This window comes from Sceloporus undulatus, chromosome 3 (genome assembly GCF_019175285.1).
Source record: "Sceloporus undulatus isolate JIND9_A2432 ecotype Alabama chromosome 3, SceUnd_v1.1, whole genome shotgun sequence".
NCBI lineage: Eukaryota > Metazoa > Chordata > Lepidosauria > Squamata > Phrynosomatidae > Sceloporus > Sceloporus undulatus.
Genome location: NC_056524.1, coordinates 222,552,029 through 222,571,732, shown reverse-complemented (window position 1 = coordinate 222,571,732; position 19,704 = coordinate 222,552,029). Strand labels below are relative to the sequence as shown.

At 40.3% G+C, this 19,704-nt stretch overlaps 1 protein-coding gene across 1 annotated transcript in view; it reads right to left on the bottom strand.

Annotated features, from left to right (window-relative positions):
- Window positions 1–19,704, bottom strand: part of SLCO2A1 (solute carrier organic anion transporter family member 2A1) — an 82,553-nt gene that overhangs the window by 34,998 nt on the left and 27,851 nt on the right. The window contains exons 2-3 of the mRNA XM_042456819.1: window positions 10,292–10,429; window positions 2,932–3,094 (exon numbers count right to left, since the gene is read on the bottom strand). Of these exons, the coding sequence (XP_042312753.1) occupies window positions 2,932–3,094; window positions 10,292–10,429 (301 nt within the window). The remainder of the gene's footprint in view (window positions 1–2,931; window positions 3,095–10,291; window positions 10,430–19,704) is intronic.

Here is a 19,704-nt window from a genome sequence, read left to right as displayed (position 1 = left end):
ACTGAGGTTGTTGGAAGAGTTTTTTCTCCCTCATGGTACAACATGTAGCTATAGTAGTTTTTGGTATTTTTAAAAATACCATCCCCTTCTACAGAGACATACAAGAAGTCTCTCTTGCTACTTGGTTAAAAGTGAATTTTCTTTGTGTCATTAGGATGGCATTAACGTGTTTACAATCACTGATTCCATCTTCCTTTAGCTCCTACTCCAAGAAATATGGCCAAAACCTCCCATGAATCTTATTTCTTAGGGACTGTAAGTGTCATTGTTTGAATGATGGTCTTTCCAATAACAGTTATTTAGTGATAGTCTGTGCACTGTATACAATACAGAATACATCTATTCCAGTTTAATTGAAGTATTCTCTGTACTAGAGATCACATGCTAGTCAGGTTGATTATGACATAGATTCCTCAAATAGTCTGAGAAGGGGATGGGAAAATGACTGGAATATTTGTCTAGATAAGGAAAATTGGGGTAGTATGTTGGGAAAGCTCACTTTTTAAAGTGTCTCTGTTTCAATAATGCAGTTTTCTCTGACATAAATAATATTATCCATCACTACCTTACAGAAATTCCAGAACTGACCCTCTTGTTTTGGGATTGGTTTTTGTCCCCAAGGAGACAATGCAAATGTATTGCATAAATCCTGAATTGGGAATTTATTAGTAGGTGCTAGGATGGTCATTATTTGTTTTTGTTTTTATGGTCTCATATAATAAGATGTGGTAATTAGCTTTGATCAAAAATTAACTAATAAACTTCAAATGGCTAATGGAAAGATAGAAAAATAATCTTTAAATTACGCATTATGGCTGTGTAATTCAGTATTAAATGTAACTTGATGTACCAATGTCTGGAGAGGTTGTTTGTAGTAAAAATCAATGTAAAGTAAATAAATGAATGAAATATTCCAGAACAATTCCCATAGAGGAAAAAAAACATGGAGAAAACACTAAGTCAGAGAATTTACCTATTCCAGCTAAAGGAGTTATTCTAGAGTAATTCCCATAGAAGAAAAGAAGTTGAAAAAAACTAGGCTAGGTTACAGGAAATTAATATGGGTTTTACTGGAGGGGGGGGGGGTCCCATCAGTTGGATGGTAAGATTCAGCTTAATTCTTTCCACAAAATTTTTCCTGCAAAATCCACATGGATTTTCAAGTTTATGGCATTTTCAAGTATGTTTTCTTTCCACTGGTATATTTCTTGTTGGTTCTGGGCAGAAAGATGTTTCTGTGGAATCAGCTCAATGACCATCTGCACTAGAAATCTCCACATGCAATCCTGGTACATCAAAAGTTATCATTTTGGTTTGAGCAGACTGCTGTTCCAGAATTTACCAATGACTTGTGACAGCTTGATTTCCTTACTTTTGGAGGGCAAGTGGGAATAATGATTTTCATCTTACTTTCTGAATACATTATAGATGAGTATCATGACAGCAGAATTAAGAGTTGTCATTACATGACTCTATGTATGATTGGAAGGTATTGAAGGAGCCACATGTATCTGAAAAAGCATCTTAGATAAACTCCCTTACCTTCTTGCATCTCTGCACATATCTGTCTTTGTGAAGAGTTCACCGGTTGGATGAACTGACAAACATGCAAGCAACTCTTTCTGTCAACCAGATAATTTAGACCATTTTGGGGCTGATGTGACCATTTCAACCCCCAAATGGCCCACATATGATAACTGGCAGGAAGAGTTGAGCCAACTGTGTATAGGTTTGAGGTTTGGGCCAGGACTCTAAGAGACCAGAGTTCAAATAATCCACGGAAACCCATTTACAGGAAGGCAATGGCAAACCTTCTTTGAAGAAATGTTACCATCCCATAAACAAAACCCTCCAGCAATAAACAAAACCCTGGTTGAAGGTTACCAGAAGTCAAAATTGACTTAACGGCACATAACTCTTGAGATTTTCACACCAGCTCAGAAGTGCTGGTAAAACGTTGCTGCATCGTTGAGGAAGCGTGCATGTGTGAAAGGGAATTGTCGGCTCCCCTCTACTGCCACTGAATTGTTTGGGGAGAGGAAATTTCCTCTGAATGGAAAATCTGCATTCAGAGGAAATTGCCTCTCCCTGAATGATTCAGTGATGCTAGAGGGGAGCCGAACAATTCCCTAACATTGAGGAAGCATGCCAGGCTTTCACACATGCTTCCTCAATGATGCAGCAATGTTTTACCAGCGATTCTGAGCTGGTGTGAAAATCTTCTCTAACAATTGACTACTTTACTGTGCAACAGTTCAAATGAAAATGACAGAAAAATTTAAGAGCCAACGCTCCACCATTCCCTTTTTGTGCCAGAGGAATTTGGCAGGGGAAGAAGTATTTATGGTGCTGTAATGCTGCATCTAGAGCTCCATCATCAGATAGAGTCTTGCATGACTTGGTGGCGTCAAAGCAGACTGACACTTCTAATGGAGCAATTCAATATAGGACAGCATCCATTGACACCAGACAAGAACCAAAACATGCATAGCCTCTGGTTCTCCTGGCACCCATTCAACTTGGCACACCCATGACAGGCAAGTCATTGCACAGAGACCTCAGCATGCCTCAGGGTATGTTAAAAGCCAGGATGGCTAAGAGCCAAGTGACTTAAATGTACAACTATATTTTCAGACTTATTTATCAGAGAAGTATAACACACCTACCTCATAGGATACTGCACGAGTCAATCTACCTGTGAAGCATAAACTTAGAAGCACCTTGCTTAAGAATTACCAAGAGCAGGAGATGACATATATAGTTGTACAGGAGGAGCAGTAATGGTCCCAGTGTAATATATATTTTATTATGTTACTTGAGCCGCCTTGGAGATCCTTTGAAAGGTGGGCTAGATATCAAAACAAAATGTACTTTCTCACAGCTTCAGAGGAAGTTTGGGACACAGGAGATATTTGAGGAGAGGGTACCTACTGATGATTGTTTGAGAGTATTCATATGGCGCTGAGAGGAAATGAGGAAGTGTCAGAAGGAATGCTGCCAGAGCCAACAGGAGGCCTCCCAGACCAATGATCCTAGGTCGGTGAACTCGGCTGCCAAAGTAGCTCACAAAGATGATAAGGACAACATTGCCAATCTGTGAAGATACAAAAGTGCATAGATGAAACCCTCAAAACAGACCTAGAAAGGAGACTGATCAGTTACCATATTTAACAAGGGGCACTGCATCTTTGCTTTTACTTCCTCAATTATCTCATTCTAAACAAGCCCTCACCTCCTTCATGCACTATATTCTGCTCAGTACCATTTCCGTAAAGCAGTGGAGGAAAGCCAGCTCAGGCTCACAGTCTTTCTCAGGGAGAAAAATGCCTACTCCCACATTTGAGACTGGAAGTATCACATCTCCAAAATGACCTCCTCATTTGGAGGGATAGAGTGATCTGGTTCTGTGTAGCTTGAGACAGGTTACAGCAATCCCATAAGAGGCAATCTCTCATCATCTTGCTGAAGATTAGAAATTCTTGTATATGAGAGCATGGGAAGAGTACCTTGGCCCTCTTTATGATCCAAGACCTTTGCTTTATTCACGTGCCCTCCAAAGTGAGGCCTCTTCAGGCTATAGCAAACAATCAGAATGATGAAAACAGGAACAGCTCAGAGGGCACTGTGTACAAAGGGAGAGTGAATGTAAGCAGTTTGGTTTTCTGTGGTAAACTGATAACTCCTCTGCATTCTTCTCCATCCAAGATCAGTTGAAAGCTTGAAGCAACATCAAGTGACAAAACAATGATGGAAAAAGAAAAAAAGAACCAAGCATACTGGAGTAGGTAGAAGGAGAGAGGGAAGGATTAGTTGCATGAAAAGTGGAGGGCAGAATATTGCCAAATAATAAATTCACATATAACGAGATTACTCAACAGTTTCTGATTAATGATTTAATGAAAGATCCCACTGAAAAGCACTAAGGTGATTCAAAAGTTTTATCTGTGATCTGATCTGGTTATTAAATATATAAAGACTGATACACATGTAAGTCACCACTTGGTGCTATAGAAACAATAGAATGTGTATGTGGTATGTTTACAGAGATTCCAAAGGCAATATCAGTGTCCACTGAGAGTACAGGCTTTGGTTCTGGTCCAGCACAGCTTTTGTTAAGTTCTTACATTAACCTATTGTTCTCAAACTTGGATTTTTAAAGGGCTACCTCATTACTGAGGATAGATTTTGTTCAACTTCCATGCATGAACAACATCTCAAAACAAGTAAGCTTGCTCAAGGAGTTTCCATACTTTTACACCAAGTGCTCTTTCATATAATAGAGGCGAACACAGTTCAGTTCAGGATTTTAGCTTACATCATGTAGATGCGTCCCACATGTATTTTAGCATGTTGAAGATACATTTGGACTGAACATTTTTGAATGGTCACTGTTGTGCAAGAAGATGGACATGTGATTCAAATCATCCTCCTACTGGTGTCTGTTTAAGAGTCTGGATTTTAGAATCAGTTTTAATTGGTAGTATCTGGATTTAGGGGCTTAGTATGAGCCATGTCCCATTTGTTTTCTCAAAACATCTACATATTGCATGGTTACAGATAATGTGCGGGTTACATAAAGTTGCAATTACAATGACTTAGGTTCAGGCGCTGAGGCACATGAAACATTTTAAGTTATAGTAATTGCACTTTGGTTTCCTCTCTTATATATTTACTTGTGCCCCTCCTTCCACTTTGTTCTGTGGCTTTTAGATCAACTCTGACAAATAAATGAGAAAACCAGGAAAAGCCAGGCAGGGGAGCCCATATAAAAGTATTTTAAAAAGTGCCCTGGAAGCAAAACCAAATTAATTTGGACAGGATGGCAAAGATAACTACTTGTGTGTGGGTTGGAATAAATATTGCCATAGTAAAATGTCCAGAGGAGACCACAAAGGAGACACTGTGAAGGGTAGGAGTCTTCCCAAGAACAAGTCAACATCTTTTTTGCATCAAAAGTATTTAGGAAGTACTTTTCCTCTATTTTGAATAGGCTTTGTCAGAATTGGAGGGAGAGAGGTATTTAGCTGCTCCCCACTTGTGGCACTGAGACAAATGCAATTCTTCATTTGGCTTCATTCATTCACTAAGGCTTTTGCATACTAGCACCACTCCCAAATTGACAGCAGGGATTCATGGCTCTTCCCAGGCTCTAGTGCCTCCCGTGTTCTGCTACTCTCTCAGTTACCTACAGCACATAGACTGAAGGATGGGTACACCAGTTGGCAAGCAGGTTGCCTGAAGACTGGATCCATGCCCTTGTTGTTTTTTATGCTTTCAAGTAATTTCCAACTTATGGTGACCCTAAGGCGCACCTATCACAGGGGTTTCTTGGCAAGATTTGCTCAGAGGGGGATCACCTGTGTCTTCCTCAGAGGCTGAGAGAGTGTGGCTTGCCTAAGATCCCTGGGCAGGTTTTCATGGTAGAGCTGAGATTGAACCCTGGTCTCCAGAGTTGTAGTCCAACACTCAAACTACTACACCACGCTGGCCCTATGAAGCCTCAAAGGCTGTAATCTGTAACTCATGAAATACTATAAATTTTTATGTTACTATCAAGAATGTCCTTGATGTATTTGCCTCCTTCTTAGCCCTCTAGGTGCCCATTGGCCTTTGGGTGTACAAGCAGATGCTATGAATAACAAGTCAACATTTAGTGTAAAAGGTTTTTAGAGAGTACCTTGTGAACTGAGCACTATATGCCAGGGGTTTAACATTTCAGGGACCAGAGCTTGCTTGTTTGATTACTTTGTGACACATTTCAAATTGTAAGTTTTCTGTTGCTTTTTAAAGCAGTGTTTGCAAATCATTCCCAGTGTGTTCTTTTCCTAGCATATCTTGAATTGTGGAAACTGACAAAGGCAAGGTATTCATTATGACACATTCAGGCTATGGAGATCTCAATCCACAGATAGCTCTATTGTTTGTTTACTTTGAGGACTCTCAAAAGAACCCTAACAGGGAACCATCCATACTGGAAAATCATTACCTTGCTCTTCCTATCAGTTAGAAGGAAGCAGGAGTTTGTAGGAATGTGCATAAAGTCAAGGTGCACAAGGCTGCACTCATTCAAACACACCTCCACATGTTAGTCTCATTTTGTGGCAGTAGCAACACACCACCAAAGACTAGCAAGTCTTTCCCAGCCTTTTCTGGTAATGGCAAAGATTGCGTCTGGAAGCAAAGTAAATTATCTATGATTCAGCATGGTTTTCTACCCATTAAAAATAAACTTCACTGAGAGAGGAAGTTTGAAGATGAATTCTACAACATGTTATATTATAGTTTTATAAAGTGACTTCAGAGGTGATCCTACAAATCTTGATCAATGAGTATAGATGAAATTGTTTGATGAACTGAAACACTGTAAAATATAGTTTGGTGTCACAAACTGTATGTGATACAACAGAAACATGGAAGACTTCTATTTGTCTAGTTCTATTGGCCTTGCTACCCAGGGTGAAGACCACAAATGTGTTCTTCAAAGTGATTGCTGATAGGTCTAAGAGAAATCGATTCAGGTGCAGCAATCTGCAACTCTGAATACAGATACAGAAGGCACAAACACAGTGTGAACATTAAAGTTTGATTTTTTCCATTTTGTGCAAGATATCTCATTATCTCCTTTACCTTGGACCTTCTCAATGAAGTGCATTGTATATGCATTTGTCAGCTCCCAGTCTTGAGTATTTGGCAACTTTTAGTGCTGGAGGAAAACAACTTAGACCACTGGAAATTACTTCTCTAGAACAGTCTTGTGGAACAGTGTGTGAAACAAATCAAAACAGATGGACAGTGTTGCTAATACAGTTTAGCTGCCCTTCTGTTCTCAGTTAATGTGAGGCTTTGGCAAACTTTCCCCCTTGCAGAAACTATATGAGGCAATACTGTCCACCCTGATGGCTAACTGTTAGCCTTTGGGTGCTGGTGGCTTTGTTCTTTTTTGGAGAGCACTGGAAACAAAAAAGAAGAGCATAGCCACCAAAACCCAAACATATACCAAAAGATGCATGTTTCCTTCATCCCCTATGCATTATATGTGTTTCTGACAATGTATGGGGTACATGCTGTTTACACATTGAAAGTACATCCTGTGCAAGTTCACAACTGGTCTTGCTAATTAAAATGCCTATGTTTTGTACTCTGTCTTCTATGACTGCTAGAATTTGATAGCACTTCTTGCGAGACTCCAGGTGTTCTGCCAGTTGAAATCAAAACTCTAATTGGTTCTGAGTCATGAGGAGCCAAGTTCCAACTTGAAAGCTGCTTCAGCAAAGCCAGAACAATATTAGAGCACCAGGTACTGCAAAACAATGCCATGTGGGCAAACCCACAGTCAAGCGCTGCTTGTCTATGGTTGTTGGCTCATCATTGTAACTCTGATATTAAGATGGTTTTAGTTATTTTCGAGTCCAGTTAAAGCAGGAGCACCCAGGGGTGGACTGGATGCTGAACCTTTTTCCACCATACCTATTTCATTGTACTGACTTTGTTGCCACAACCTGTGCCATCAGTAAATAGGTCACAGCTGTGTCTCTGCCTTTCTTGGTCCTCTGAAAGTTACTGGAATTCTACAGTACAGGTCCACCAAAGCCACTTCAGCTTTAGGACTCTGAATCCACCAGAGCTATTTTTCCCTTTTGTCTGTACTCCGGTAGATAGGACTTTGTGGTTGGGCTCCCTGAAGGACACGAAGAGATGCAGAGGTGCTGAAACCTTGCTTGACCTGGCTGAGATGCTCCTTCTGTGCATTGGGGTCTCTAACAGTTATAGACCTTAGTGAGGGGTAAAGAGCAAGATCATTAGCCTTCCTAGGAAAACAAAACAACACACACACACACACACACACGGAAAAAGCAATGTAAAGACCATTGGGTTGGGTACCCCCCCCCCCCCAATTTGTTGCCTTGGTGCAAGTCAGACTATTACAGCATCTCCTACCTTGTGTCTAAGAAGGAGACCTGGGAGTTCATTAGACAAGGGGAATTGGAAGTATAATCCGATGCCAATCTGAACGCAATCATGGGGTTTAACATTATTGCGTAATAACCCACTATGCACAAATTTGGGCAATGGGAAGTCAGTCCGAACGCAATCATGTGGTTTCACGTTATTGCATGATAGACTGTCATATGCAAATTCGGGCAATGGCATGCTATTTTCAGGCAATGGGGAGCCAGTTCGAATGCAATGCGTATTCATGTAATTGTGTGAAACTAGCGACTTTAAGTGAATGCGTTCTGGCCCCACTTTCTTTTCATTCGAATTTAAGAGAAATTCCTCCCATTTGATAAACTCCATAGAGATAGAGGGTCTTCTGGATTCCAAAGAGAGCTTGGAAGAAGCAGAACAAAACCATAACTCAAACAGCAAAACCACTGGCTGGATTCCAGCCCAAAGGGATGATGACGACATTCCCTTGGGAAGAAGGATTTCTCATGGGAAACACTGACAGAAGCTTAATTATGGGGGTACTACAAACTGCACTGCTATAATAAAGCCTATCAGCATATGTAAAGAGCCAGTCTTAAGTGCTGGAAGAGGCAAGAGATGCTGTAATGGTCTGACTCACACCTCTGTAACAAATTGGGGGGTTTGCACCTTCTTTTAATATACCATTAGTGGGTAATATAGCATTACACATCAGATGCGGCAACACTTCTGAGGACCTGGCAGAAAGTGCTTATCTATTAAATCCATGGGTGTAGCAGGACTCCGTTTGTAGAAAGGCACAGAAATGTAGGTCATGCTTTCTTTTTTCTCAGAGGAACAGATGGATGGCAAGAAGCTGCAGGGCCCCCAAAAGGATTCTTTCCCACTTTCTCCTACCCTGGAAGAGTTCTGCCCATGGATCCTTGCTATGGGAGGAACTGTGTTTACAAAGTACAGTATGAGTCCAAAGCTGTTTCCACATTGGTTTCTCTAATACTGCACCTTCTGGAACACACAAGATAGCTTATTTCTGAAGCTGCCACATGTGGTCTCTATGAAATGAGCAGTAAAATCAAAGAGTTCTACTTGGGGAATTTAAGTATCACCCCATTTTTGAACCAACACAGAGCCTCTGGTGCAGTATGATGGGGGGGGGGGAGAGGATATCCTGCATGCATTGGTATGACTTTCTTAACAATGGTAGCAACAGATAAACTGTTTAAAAGGACAATAATACAGTTAAATGTTCTGCTATAGATAGTAGTTGTGCAGCTTCTCAAAGGCATTACAGTTGCATGACAGGACGACTGTTGCCCAAACAGCAACCACATACCTGGTCCCCCTTTTTCCATAATTCTTAGCAGCCCTTATCTACTTTGCAATGTCACAAAACGTCACCCCCTCCTCATTATCTACCAGTAAGAATTACCAGTGATGTGAAACAGGGGAAATGCAGAAGGACTACTAGATATTAATGTAGGGTAGAAAGCGAAACACAGTGTCATTTTGGCAGCATTTACAATAACTAGTATTAAAGTATTTAGTAGAACATTGCTGTCTTGTGTGTTAACAGAAATCTCTTGACTTGGCTTTGCTTACAGTGTTCCAAATCTCAGTGCCCTCCATATCTTTGGGCTGGAGCTTCCATCAGCTTCTACCAGCATGACAAACAGTCAGGGACAATAGGGGTTGCAATCTAAGATATCTAAAGGCCACCAGGTAAGAGGACGAATGCTCTAATATTGAATACAGCAGTCCTTCAGTAGTGGCAGTGAACAAGACAAGACAAACCTTAGTCTCGTTCTATTAGGGTGGGCCAATTATGCCCTCCCCCCCGATGCAGTTGGACTGCAATTCCCAACAGCTCTTGCCAGCATAACCAATTGCAAGATACACTGAGGGTTGCAGTAAAATAACATTGGGGGCCAAACTTTGCCTAATCCTGTTTTGTACTGTAAGTTAGTTATCTAACATCTACTCTATCCCTATCTACAACCTGGAAATCTTACTTTTTTGGATTGCAATTCCATTTTTGGGAGTTGTAAAAATGTTTATTTTATTCATTTATATCCCATTTTCCCCAGTACTGGGACTTGAAGTGGCATACAAAATACTAACACCAATACAGATGAAAAACATACAAAACATCAGTAATATATGCACACATACATATGTGTATGTTTATAAAATTTATGTAAAACAATTAAAATTAAGAAGTAATTTTTTCACAATGTGAATTCAGGCCAGTATCCACTACCTTATCAGTCATGGATATCTGACAAGGTGAGGGACACACAGAGAAATAGGTTAGAAAACTAGTCCCCCCAATCTTGTCTTAAAGATGCATGTCTGATGCAATTACCTCATGTAAACTGGAAATAAAGCCAGAGGACAAACTGGAGAGGCCGAAGCGTTTTTCAATGGTTGTCAGACTGCTCTTGAAGTAGGCACTGTAGAGGAGCTGGGCAAGTTGTAGGAGGCCATGGCAAAGTACAAACATCTGTCAAACAAATGATACAAATTAAGAGTGCGATCCACTCTGGAAATCACTAATGTTAGGCTGGAGCATCCTTGCCACAGTGATCCTGAGGGGTAACTAAAATACAATCAAAACAATGTTTTTGTGCAAATAAAACAAAACGAGAGAGAGAGCAAAAGTGAGTGAGCAAGCGAGAGACAGAGACTGGTTGTCTTAATTATCTGAATAGCAACTTTTGTTCCATAGAAATCTTTTGAGGCTTTTGTGGGATTCTGGTTCACACAGGTCATATCTTCAGCTCTCTCACTTAAAATACAAAGACTCAGATATTACTCCAAAGTGCACATTATGGCAATACCTTTGCTTAGTCAACCAGAAATCACAAAATTCATACTAAGAGTAAAATGGAAGTTTCCTGTGAATCCAGAGCTCAGTCATTAATACTGAGATTTCCCACCCATTAGATACTACTAGGAGTCACAGCAATCAGAAAATATCCAAATATTGTGACAGACATTATAAAGAGGATGCAAAATCTTTGCTTTTGTGATTTAATGATTGGCAGGTTTACATCAGTGAATGAACATTAGACAGAACATACATTCTGAGTCTTGGAGGCATTACCTTCAGATTGACAGACACAGTCTCTTGCCAGTTATCTGATCAGCTACTGTTTAGACACAGGGATCATGTCTTCACTGTCTGCTTTTAAAATGGGTGCATGTTAAAACAAGCAAAGGTAGGAATTTGGCACTAAGAATAAGTGTGACATGCAACAAAAATGTTCTGTCTAGAGTGTTTGTCTTTATTGTACTATTCTGCTAGCCATACTCTTTCCCAAAATATTCTCTTCCCTTCCACCACCTTTCTTCCATTTTCACCATTCTTGCATTCAGTATTCTATGGTTACGGACCACAGACACAGACAAAGTGATACTCTCCAAAAGTCTGACTGTTAAATTGTTAGTGCAATAAATGTGCTGTATTCTAGCACTGGATTCTGGATAGAACTTTGGACATTGCCACTCCATATTATTTCTGCTTCTTGGAATCTAAAGAAACTTGGGAATCCATCTTCTAACGTCATGCAACATTTGAGAAGAGAATAAAGGTGATGTGAACATGGATTGGGTCTCATGTCCAGAACAATCAAACTGTTTTTCCAAGTGATATGGCACTTGTTTGGGGTCAACAACATCCCATTTTAACTAGAGTCTAGGTGAGGATAGTGATCAATTGGCCGTCCAAATGTTTTGGATTACAGCTCCCATGGTCAAACATCACAGATGGATAATCCATAGCACATCATATTGGTAGAAGGTAGCAAACTTGCAGCAGGATATGAAGACTGAGGATGAGCAAATTCTTTGTAATTGTCATGAAAGGTTTGTACTGAAATTGCCAAAAAACAAAACAAACCCCCTCTCTGGCAGTAGTTTTTAACCTTTCTGAGCTTGTGGTTCTTTTTAAGAAGTTGAAGCTAGTGACTTCCTCCTCCGAGAAATGCACTTGACCACAATGAATTTTTTAAAAATAATACACTTCTGAATCCAAGCATTTTAGATAAGCGAGACTCAACCCACGCCACTTTTAATAAAATAAAAAATGTCCTTAGGAAACCTGATAAAAGGCAACTGTCTTCAAAAGCCACATGAAACACAGAGCAGGTGCTCTTATTATCCCCTTTTCAGCAACAAGACTGACAGTAGTATTTTGCATTGTTGTATTACTTGGATTTTTTTATTCTTTTTTTTTAATAGCATGACTTTTTTGTTTATGCACTGAGAATAAAAAACAGTTCCTCAACCATAGCCACCACTGGAACATTCCTTCCCTTTCCCACAACTGTTAACTCAGCTAACACTCAGCAAATAAGACAGAAAGGCAGGAGAGGGGATTAGAGTAGCAGCAAGTGCTAGCAGATTACATCTGTTCAACGACACAGTGGTTCTTTTGGAAGCTGCCCTGAAAACAGAACACAAGGCAGAATGACTTTATCAATATATGATCCATATACAGTGCACTGTTATCTATGTCTACCTATAGGTTAAGTACCAGTAAACTCAGTAGATGTTATTGTCAGGTGAGATGGAGACACACTATCCACGATGCTGCAGCCTTTTTTGAAAACTCACACCGAATGAGTCTCGAAGAGAAACGACAACGCAGAAAGAACCACAACCTGAAAACATCACCCAAGGAGACTTTCTGCTGTGCTTTCTGCAACCAGACTTGTTTATCTCGGATTGGTCTTTTTAGTCACCAAAGCATTTATAGAAAGCGCAGGATGAGTCCTTCCTGAATCTTCATTCGTGAAGAAAAGCCAGAGAGATAAGACTACAGCCCGACAAAGAAAGGAAGTTCTCCACATTCTGAGGCACAAGTAGGCTATTCTATGTTTTGATCTATATTTAGCCAACTTCAATTTTTCTGAAGAAATGGGACATCTTCTAACCACATATATAGCATATAAAAGGCAAGCAGGAAAGTTAAACCGAAGGGAAACTAAAGTTTGTGACACCCGCAAGACAAAATCAAAGGGCTGTGCAAAAAATCTTGATGAACATTCCTTGACTTCAAATACAAACAGTAAAACAACAATCTCCTAAACAGAAACAAAAACATAATTGCTGAGATTACACAAGAAGCCTGGATGGAAAAGGATAAATTGGGAAGCTTATTAATGGATACTGAGAAGGAAGTAAAAGTATTTCCAATACCTGAGCCCAGGCCAAAATAGCAGGCACTGAAGTTTCATAACTGTATCGAAATAAGAGCTTTGGTTTAGTTCCTTGGAATTCAAACTGCTAGTGTTATAGGGCAGTTAAAGGAATGTTCACCAAGGTTTTTTTCCTCTGTGAATGCTAATATCAGCTGTCCTATTAAAGGTAGATTTGGTGCTTTTAAATATATAGTGTAATGAGGGGGAAATACCACAGTTTACTGTCAAAAACCAAACTAAAACCAAACCAGCTGTTAATTCATAAGGACAAATTTCAGAAGGGTGTGTGTGTGTTTAGTTAGGACCGTTGAACTGACACAAAAGAGTTTTTAAAAATTCACTGGAACTCTTCATCAAGCATGAGGGCACTAAAACTATGGGATAGGAAGAAAGAAGAAGTCCAAAAGTCTGCCAACCATGATGGAATGGCCAAGGTGTGTCTCTCCAGTTCTTGCCTAGAGATATCAGTGATTGAACCTGGAGCCTTCTGTATGCAAAGCATGTGCTCCACCATTGACCCATTGCCCTTCTAAGGTTGAGAGATGGAGGGCTCAGCCCCCTTCTATGCTCTGTTTCATAGAGCCACAATTTCTGCCATGCACCTTATTGGGATAATCTAGGCTTAAACAAACAAACACGTTGCTATCACAAGTCATTTGCACTTTAGGAGCCTTTAGCACTACAAGTCCTTCAATTTGTATTCACTCAAGATACTACATTAATACTACATGAGATACTACATTAATGCACATGGCAGTTTCTGGGCCCCAATGAACTTACAGTCTTAAATATGACAGAAGGTAGACACAAAAAAGGGAGGAAGATAGGGTAAAGGTAAGTGGGGAAATGGCATCTATTCACTTCAGTTGCACTTAATTAAGATAAGGGCCAGACCAGACATTACTTTAAATAGCAAAATCTAATACTTTAGAAAAAGTAAAATCCAGTAGAAAAATTCTAGTTCTCATTGGGACCACAGAGTATGGAAGATTAATTTTAACCCTTCCCTCTTTTTCTGAGACTTTTAAAAATCAGCTTCCGGCTCAGCAAATAGCATTTAAAAAAAGTTCAATTTAATGTTTTTTAATACTAGGGACAATTTTAAATGGAAGGTGGTTTGGAAAGATTAGAATCCCCTTCTCTGCACTCTGAACTCCCAGTGAAAACTGCACACAAGCCCAACCATATAGTGTGATTACTGATCTAGTTGTTCATGCATTAAAATGCATCATACAGTTTATCCCTTAGATCAGGATAGGATTGGTAAAAATAAATTGACTGTAAGAGTTAGTGAGATGATGCACACAAAGCACTTGGTCACAGGAGAGGCAGTGTGTCATAGTGGTTTGAGTGTTGGACTATGACTTTGGAGACCAGGGTTCAATTCCCAGCTTGGCCATGAAACCCACTAGGTGACCCTGGACAGGTCACATGCTCTCAGCCTGAGAGAAAGGCAATGGCAAACCTCCTCTGAACAAGCCAAGAAAAGCCCTTGATAGGTTTGTCTTAGGGTTGCCATAAGTCACAAATATTTCAAAGGCACATGGTGTAGCAACCTTGCTGAAACTAAACCAGTCTGTGCCTGGTTGGGTTGTCCTCTCATCATCATATCTGCCATCCATCAACTGTATATTTCTTAATATTTTTAAAGTATCTGTATTTATGTATTTAAATACTTCCAAAATCGATCTCTCTAAATAGTGTACAATGTAAGTTGACAGGCTCCTCAGCAGAAAATTCAAGAAACTGTCAACATCAGTTCCTGTTGATACAACCCAGTACATTTCCAATGTACCTGTTTTTCTCCATCAGCAGAGCATTATTAGTGCCTTTCCTGACCTACACAAAAGAAAGGAGAAAAGAAATGTGCCCTAAAATTTGTGCTTTATGATCACAGGAACTGCTGACAATGGGATCTATAAGCTAACCAATTCAGCCAATTGTCCAAATGAACAACTCTCGCAAGGTTGCCATGTTGTATGTGATGTTGACACAGGAAATTTAGAAACTGTAAAAGAAATACCGTGGCACCAATAAAATATCCCTACTATGTTACTGGGAGTGACCTTCATATAGCAGGGAGCCAGGTATCTCCAAGCAGGGTCATGTTTTCTTGACGTCAACCTCAGACATATTCCAGCATGTTGTAAAAGAGGCTCAGAAACTGAGACAAGCACCCATCACTCTGCACATCCATCTGTGCTTTCTTCAGTCACTTGATAATCACCTTGATGTTTATTTTAATGATAGCTGAATGATTATGACTGCAGGCTGTTTATATAAGCTGCTCAGCTATTTTCCAAGCCACAATCTACTCTGAAAATGGGAGAGGCTGCACAAACATCTCTTGTGGCACTTCCACACACAGCTCCTACGATGCTTTGGTCTGGGAAAAGGAAACCAGTGCGGGGAGGATTATTTGGCCTTTCCAAATTTTGGCCTTCAGCTCCTAGAATAGTTGACCAATAGCCATGCTGGGTAAGGTTGGTAAGACTTGTAGGCCTTGTCTGAGACCCTTTCACGCTACACAATTATAGCACAATGATTCCATTTTAACTGCCATGGCTGCACTCAATGGAATTCTGGGATTTATAGTTTGGTGAGGCACTAGAGCTATTTGGCTAAGAATTCTCAGTACACTTCCCTAAAATGAAAACTCCAGGATTCCATAGGAATGTTCCTGTGGTGGTTAAAATAGAACCATAGCACTGAACTGTGCAATATAAAATGGTCCCTGGATGATAAAAGTGTTCTCTATTGCTACCTGACCATCTTCTACTAGATTTAAATTCTGACATTCCCTTACCCAACATCATAAAATATCTTAATTCAAGTATAATTAAGTATCACCTTCAGATTGACTACAAATGGAGATTAACTATGTTAAAGGCAATTCTAAGTCACTGCAAGTAATCAACCATGGTATTTCTTTAGTTTCAGTATCATGGGCAATAACCTGAAACCTTAACTGATAATCCAGTGATGCCTTCCATTGCTGCATCTCAAGACTGTGGCCACTGGAGATTCTGGGCTTTTAACACAATGCCAGAGTGTTTCTCCCTCTTCACCCATACTCCACTCTGTAGAACATTTAACTGGATGGAAGAGTTCTGGAGGAATCAAAAGCTTGCTTGTTTGTTTTGGGATATTTTGGTTGATCCTGATAAATGTACTGTGGACTTGAGGCATAAGGGTTTTGCATTCATATTTTTTAAAAATACATTCTTGTCTACATACATTCAATTTGGCTAAGTAAGAAAAACAGAAAAAAATCTGGAATCTATTTAGGCTCTAGAAAATATTATGACAACATGTAAAAATTGGAGCATAGTCTGTCTTCAAGCAAAGTGACAACATGCCACCTATACACAAAATAACTTTGGATGTATTCTTTCAGCATGGATACCTTTTCACTTACAGCTTATGTAAGATAACATAGTTGACAACCTTGTTTACCCTTCCAAGGCTACATTTAAATATCTATTATGAAATGTAGTCCATGTTGTAACATCTGCAAAGGCCTGCAAAAGGTAGTTAGGACTACAGCTGTAACATTTGCTAGCAAGCCAAAGTTCATGCATGAGTAAAAGAATCAATTAATAGTAAAGAATCCCCAGTGGGGGAAACTTATAGGTCTTAGTTTTCAATAAATGAAGGTTTCCTTTTTGGCTTTATATAAAAACAGTTGATGAGTTTGAGTTTTATCAGTTCCAGAACAGCAGTACTGATTTGAGTAATTGAAGATCTAGTCTAAACAAACGTCAAATTCTGGCAGTTTAGCAAGAACATAAATAAAGCCACGCTTGAAAACAAGGAGTATGGGGAATATTGTTTCCAATATTACTTTCAGGAAGCACTAATCAATTTGAAAACAAGTTATACATTTGCCAGGCCCCTTGCTTTAAAGCCATGTTAAAGCTCCCCCCCCCCCCCCAGTGTGATACTGCTGAAATTTGGCAGTAAGGCAAATATAGCTGCTGGAAAACAGATGGGTGGTCCACAGGTCACCCATCTCCATAATTGCCAAGGCTAGGAAACTGGCAAAGAGTAGGTAAAGTCCTTCATGGGGGGGGGTGGGTGGGTGGGTGGGTAGGGGGGAAGTACAGTTAAGCCTAATCATGAGCTACTTTTTGTGCTGTAATGACATAAAAGGGCCTTTCTCGGCACATCTGTACAAACAGATAAAAATTAGCCATAGAAAATTCTATGTGAGTTTGTGTATGTTCAGTAGGTGGCACTACCAAAGACACTGTGAAGGAAAAATCTGATAAATCCCAAGTGGCAACACACCCCAAATAACAAGCAAATTTAACTGTTTTCTCCCAGAATCTACAAGGACTGAGATTAAATCTTGTCTGAGCAAAATCAAACAAAGTTTCTTCCTGTCTCTAACATGAGGAAAATGGAGGTAGATGGAGGACACAACAAGAAACCATTCCGCACGGTCCTTTGCACCACCCCCGTCACATGCTAGGGGTTGGCCGAGGACCTAGCGTCCATACCGGCCTCACCCCTAGCACATGATGAGGGCGCAAAAATGGAGGCGCCCTATACACACGGGCACGGGCATTTTTACGTGCCGGACGCTTAGTGTCCGCACGTCCCCCTTGCCTTGCGACATCATGAGTGCGCCATTTGCACACTTGTGTATCACAAGCGTGGCGCGAAAAGAAGCCGCTTTTTGTGGCTTCTTTTTCCGCTGCTGGGAAGCCTCCCTGTTTGGAGGCTGCAGCTTCCTGGCGGTGGAAATGGAGGCGGTGGCAGACCGCCCATTCTGGGTGGTCTGTAACGCGCCTTTGTTTCCAAGAGAAAAATTGAAGCGAGAAATGGATTCAAACTAAGGAGCCTTCAAAACAAAGTGGAACGTACAACATGCACCTTGTTTCAAGTGCAAATATTCCCTCCCTGAAGCACTATTTTCACTGGAGTCAGGACACATCTGCTTTGCTTCTGAAACTAATAAGTGTTTCCAGCAGGCTTCCATTAATGCTATTAGTTTCGGAACTGATGCATACATCCTGTGCTTCTTGTTTTCATGGGGAAAACATTAGTTTTTGCTGCATCCACTTCAACAACACTAGACAACTAATACAGGAGGATGCTGGGGAGTCTCAGATTTGGACCACAGAGTAATAGAAGATATCAGTCTCTGATTTAGTGACTTCCATTTGCAGGATCATATTTGTTTGTGAGTAATAAAATCCCAAAATCTGAGGGATATGGGCTTTGTGTTTTTATGTTCTAAACCATTCTGTTAGTTTTCTAAGACACAAATATCTGGCCAACCAATATGTCACAAAATATAAAGAGTGGTAGCACTGAAGAGAGTGAAGGATGTTGAAACATTCTTTCTCTAATGCAGACCAGGCAAGCAACAAGGAATAAGATGAACAGTTGGACAGAGGTACTAAAGATAGAGACAAGAGCAGAACTCAGGCTTCCAGCATTCATTCTATGTTTCTCTGTCTTACACAGAGTATCTAGGAATAAGTCATGTACAAAAGCTTACTTAGTAACTGCACAGTTATAATATATATATTCGAAGAGGCAAAGTAATGGCTGCATGAGCATAATGAATAAATCAGTTCCTAATGTAGATCTACTAGACCACAGAGCTTTAATTATAGTCTTTAAATATAAGCAGTTTATATGGAACTTCAGAATCTGTTTTAATTAAATCATCACACATGGCAAGTAAAATGAAGGGATAAGAGGGATGCAAAAGAAAACCCAGCTGGGGTATGCTGTGAACAGAACAAAAGGAGGAGTAGAAACTTTATGACCCAAGTTAAAAGAAGAGAAAACAGCCTATGATAGATTGTAGCTACAGTATAGAAACTGGGAGTGAAATCAGACATTAATAGTAATAGCAATAGCAAGTACATTTTTATACTGTTTATCAGTGCACTTAAGCACTTCCTAAATGGTTTACAATGTATAAGCTAATTGTCCCCAACAATCTGAGTACTCATTTTAGCGACCTTGGAAGGATGCAAGGTTGAGTTGACCCAGAGCCCCTGGCTGGTATTGAACTCACAACCTTGTGGTTTGTGGTAACAGGAATGTATGCTTGCTGTGATTACCACATGCTCCTTCCAGCAACTGGCTTTCCTCAAAGATACATGCCTCAGCGGTCAGAACTTATGGTACATATTAAGTACATTTTGACCTTGAAGTCACATAACAAATATGCTAAATGCAAGGTATGTACATGAGGGGAAACAGAGGGAAAGTCTATACAGGCCAAAAAGCAGGGACAGAGTATGGCTACATGCATCGGGCTGAACCAGGTGCGATACCATAGCAGTGCCCACATGGGCCAGCTGGGCCAACATTATATTGGTTCTTCTGGCCCATCCCTAGCAGCTATCACTGCTACTTCCTCACTAGCAGATGCTCTGTAGAAAGGCTGTGGCACACCAGTTCTTCTGAGGACAGAATGGGTGCCCATGCAACCAGCAAGAGGGGAGGACAGAAGGACAACACACACTTTGAATGCATGGCTGGACATGTCCAGGAGGTTGCATGGATAGGCCATCCACTTTCCCTGTTCTGCTCTTGGAGGGTGGACAAT